Raw genomic sequence first — 4,984 nt, 5'->3', positions numbered from 1 at the left:
CAGAAGTTTGCAGAGATTTATATATATACACATATAATAAGATTTTGATGTATAAATTATGTTATAAAATTATAAATGTAAGAATTTAATTAATCTTTAATGAAAAGTATATGAAAGTCATTCATGAATGTGATCTTTAATGAGCAACAAATTACATGATAAATCTGTAATTTTATATGAGAATTTCTAAGAAGTAGAAAAAATATATATATTAAGGCTTATTAGATATCAAATTGCATTTTTATAAACAAGAAAAATGCCATTATACTTAATTATTCATCTTAAATTATTTAAAATTTTTCTAATTAAATAATTTAAATTCAGTTTAAAAAAAAACAGGTTTAATTCATTAAATTTCAAAATAGCACAATGTTACTATTATATAATTTAATATATGTTTTTTTTGTTAAATTGTATTTTATGCATTTAAAAATAGATACAATGTGCAATTATTTACATTAAGTATGCTATGTGAGATTTTATTTATTTATTTTTTCGTATTAGCGCTAAAAATTATAAATTTAAAATAATTAAAGCGCTTTTATTTAAAAAAAAAAATAATAGAAAAATTTGATACCATTATGCAAAATTTAATCCTTTATTAAAAACTTTTTAATTAAAAGATGCTATCGCTGTTTCTTCAAATCACTATATAATTAGTATTTAATGCTATTAGTAATGCTTCGTCAATATTATGTAAAATATGTTTATTTCTAAACGAATTTTTCGTTTATGAAAAAAAAATGTAGAAATATTTTAATTTATAAACGAAATAGACACAGTTCTAGAACTTTTGTCTATTTCGATTTATTTTTCAAGCTGAAATTCACATAATTCTAGAATTTTGATCACTTTCACATTTAAAAAGTTAAAATAAATCAATTTCAAGAATTAAAATTACTATTAAAATTTTTTTAAATATCAATTTCACTGAAAGATACAAAATAGACATTTTTCTAGAATTATCATCAATTTCATTATTCAAGAGTGAAATAGACATATTTCTAGAAAAATTTTTAAACCAATTTTAATTAAAAAATTAAAATAAACACATTTCTTGAATTTTCATTAATTTTTTTAAAAATTAAAATTAAATATATTTTTAGGAGTTTGATTAATTTTTGTGACTGAAGTAAGAAATATACTTTTAGATTTTTTATATCAGTTTAGTGAAAAGCATTTATTAATATTGTAGAAAATGCTTATTTTATCTCTTGTTTTGAATGAAGTTGATAGAAAAATTTCGAAAAAATACATTTATTTCAATTTTTTGAAAAATGAGATTGATGGGTACTCTATAAGTATGTGTATTTTCGTTTTAAATGATGAAAATGATGAATAATGTAGGAAAATATGTTTATTTTATCAATTTTATATGATAAAATTGTATTTCTAGAATTTATTTTTATTTTTACTTCTTACTAATTTCAACTTTTGTTACTAAAACCTAGAATTAATACAAGCTTTTAATTTAAAAAATTGAAATAAATGCATTTGTGGAATTATTAGCACGTGCTTTTTAACACGTAGGTGGTGTGTTTCGACATCACTCACTTTGTCCACTACGTCGCGCTACGCTCCGCACTCTACGGAGTGACGTCACATTACGGCGGAGGTAAAGCGAGAGGAGAAAGCAAAGCCATCCCGTCACATGGTTCGATTCGATCAGACGGCAGGCAGACTCCGTTATGGAAACTGGGAAGTGTGCCAAGTGTGCCAACGAAAAAGTTTGGACTAATATAACCAATCAGGACGGTAATGGCAGTGAAAAATGGGATGTAGACAATTCAAATTTTTTACAATGGGCCAATGACGAAGAACTGATCCTAAGAATATTCGGATCCGTCATTTGTGGACTGTTGATAATCATTACCCTTGCAGGAAACGTATTAGTTACGGTTGTGGTTTCAAGATTTAGGCGCTTGAGATCTGTGACTAATGTGTTACTCGCCAGCTTAGCCACTGCTGACATCACAGTGGCACTCCTAGTCATGCCTTTGTTAGTTGTATACGATTTAGAGAGGCGTTGGAGATTCGGACCCATTGCATGCCATTTGTGGATATCCTGTGATGTGATGTGTTGCACGGCCTCGATTCTTCACTTGTGTGTCATTGCCCTCGATAGATTTTGGGCCATTACCAAGCCGTTTCGGTACCAATCGTTCGTGTCAAAAAGAAGAGTGGGCCTAGTCATACTTGGCATATGGATATGTAGTGCCGCCATTTCTTTCATACCCATTTTCTTAGGTTGGTACAGTGACGGTACCTCTTCTCTCTTCGATGACGTAGTCGATTGTTCCTTAAAAGTTAACTTAATTTACGCTGTGGTCTCTTCGATGACGTCGTTTTACTTGCCACTTCCCGTTATGTTTTATGTGTATTTTCGTATACTGATGGTAGCCGAGAAACAATCGAGAGAAATTAAACAGTTGGAGCAGTCGTTACACGGTGCGGATCACAGGATCCGTAGGAGTATCAAGCAGAGATCCAGGCAATTAATTACGGATACGAAAGCCATAAGAACGCTAGGGATCGTCATGGGTGTATTCTGTGTATGTTGGCTTCCATTCTTCCTCATGTACGTTATATTAGCTTATTGCCCAAATTGTAATTTGAGTTACGAAGTTAGGAGTGGCATAACGTGGTTGGGGTACTTCAACTCAGCTTTCAATCCTTGCATATACGCATACACCAACAAGGATTTTAAGGATGCTTTCCGTCAAGCATTATGCTGCAAACGTGATTTCGATCGTGATTGCAAGAAAGGCGAAGATGGTAATCTCTCGAACAGCAGAAGTTTGCAGAGATTAGATCGAGTGCAAACCGGATTTGCAAGCTCTGACCTTCGCACTCCTTCAGTTACTATCGATAGCAATACATGGCCTACACCGTCACCGACTGTAGTAAAGTGAAGATTATAAGTATCCTATCTGTATACAATATACATATACATATATATATTTATTTTTGTGTTTATATTGCTTCTGGAACGAGTGTTTAAATAAGTGATCACCAAAATATTCTACGTATATTTTATGAAACAACAATGGAAAAATGTCCTGTATGTACGTGAGTAATCTGTTTCATTGACAAGTAAAAATTATTGTTTGACAAATTGTTCCTTTTTTGTTTATATATATATATATATTTTCTTTTCGTTTTAATTTTAATAAACCAAAGGGGAGGTAAAAATATAGAAACGTGACATTGTTTATTTATTTAATTAATGCTGTTTCACAATAGTACAAACGGTTGAGAAATACATTTATGTATAATTTCCCATATGATATATTGCTATAATATTAAGTTAAATGTGATGCGGGAGTGACAAATTTACTAAAAAATCGAATAAAAAATATATTATAAAATAATAAATGCATTATTTTTAACAATTTTTTAACGTTTAAATACTAGTAACACGCCATTATCACGTTCTTCAATCAGACTTCAATCACGTTAATTAAAAATAATACGACAATAGTAATAGAATTTACGTACATAATTACTCTTTTACAATCATGTATAATTAAAAATACAGGTTTTTATTGTTATAAAATTATAATTTATGCTACATTATAAAGAAGAAGATGCGAAACACTAATGTCGTTTCTTCTGGTAAAATTTTATTTATAGACAAAATTTTTTTTGTTGTTGTTTAATAAATAATTTAAACATTTTTTAAGTAATAAACGAGCTTTTACGTTCATTTATTTCCTTTACACGTTACTTGTTTTCTTTTATATTCATATGTATATATAATAAATATATTGATGTCAAAAATATGATGTTTCCATCTGTCGCCTGTAAGCAAAATTCGAGAAATTCGATCAAGGATGACATCTTAATGTACTTTAAATTCTAATATCAATTTTTCCATTCTTCCTTTATTAATATATAAATATAAAATTTGATGTTAAAGTGTTAAAAGTAAATTAAATTGGACAATATTTTTTATTAAGTAAATTGCTCGAATGTATTATTTTATTTGTTGTTTTTTTTCTATCGTTTAATTTGATTCCTAAATTCCTATATTGTTTCGATTTTATACACTTATGAGTTTATATATAAGGTGGCTTAAATGTCAGTTGACCAAGATATTTTTCGAATTCATAAAAAAAAAAAACTCTCTCTTGGTTAACTGACTTTTGGGCCACCCTACTTATACTAAAATTTATATATAATTTTAATATATTTTTTTACGTGAACAGTTAAAACTCTTATTAATTATTTAAAGATTTTGCTACGTGGTACTAATTATCAATATTTGCTCGAGGTAAAGTTAAAATAACGCATCCTTAAAAAATATTGATTCTAGACTTTTAAAATCGATATTTTTTCTACTTATAACTAATCAGTTGCACTATTTATAACATTAATTATATATATGTGTATATATTGTTCACTACTTAATTGTTAACTTGTTAGCTCTACCAGAGAGAGAAATTCAATACTTTACGACGTTTATATTTATATCTCTTATATCTATTGATATACATGATTTAATTTTCTTTACCCAAATCAATAACCTTTATACTTGCACCTTAACCATATTTATGCGTAAACATTGTTATACTATTATCTACTTTTACCTACATACTGTACTGTGTTAGGTATATATTGGCTATGTCTATACGGCAAACCAGCTGTCAAGTATAACATATCTATGTAATACCTACATACATACTTCATTGTCTACATACATACACCATGCCTAAACGTAACTACACTGTTACGTACTGTACTACTTATATGTGTACCTCTAACTAACTAAGTCATTATCCCCAAGTCTGTGTAAACTATTTTCTGTAACTATGCATACTTTATTTTAACGTAACTATAATTAAATTATAGATACACAATTATCGATTTTTATATGTAGATATTTTTATCTTATCCATCTTATGTTTCATCGGTATTTATCTCTAATTAAGTGTTACAGTAATAAGATTTTTAAGTACGTTCTAGCGATAAATAATAATAATAA

General features: G+C 28.0%; 1 protein-coding gene across 1 annotated transcript; it reads left to right on the top strand.

Moving 5' to 3' along the window:
* Positions 1-1,622: 1,622 nt before the first annotated feature.
* LOC111634253 (beta-2 adrenergic receptor-like) lies at positions 1,623-3,317 on the top strand. The gene has a single exon (XM_023378987.1). The coding sequence runs from the start codon at positions 1,689-1,691 to the stop codon at positions 2,910-2,912; it is 1,224 nt and encodes a 407-aa protein (XP_023234755.1). The 5' UTR covers positions 1,623-1,688; the 3' UTR covers positions 2,913-3,317.
* The last annotated feature ends 1,667 nt before the right edge of the window (positions 3,318-4,984 follow it).

Source organism: Centruroides sculpturatus, unplaced genomic scaffold, assembly GCF_000671375.1.
Source record: "Centruroides sculpturatus isolate CEXI.00-Female unplaced genomic scaffold, Cexi_2.0 scaffold792, whole genome shotgun sequence".
Taxonomy (NCBI): domain Eukaryota; kingdom Metazoa; phylum Arthropoda; class Arachnida; order Scorpiones; family Buthidae; genus Centruroides; species Centruroides sculpturatus.
The sequence above is the reverse complement of the archived record's forward strand: the minus strand, read 5'-3'. Positions and strand labels throughout refer to the sequence as shown.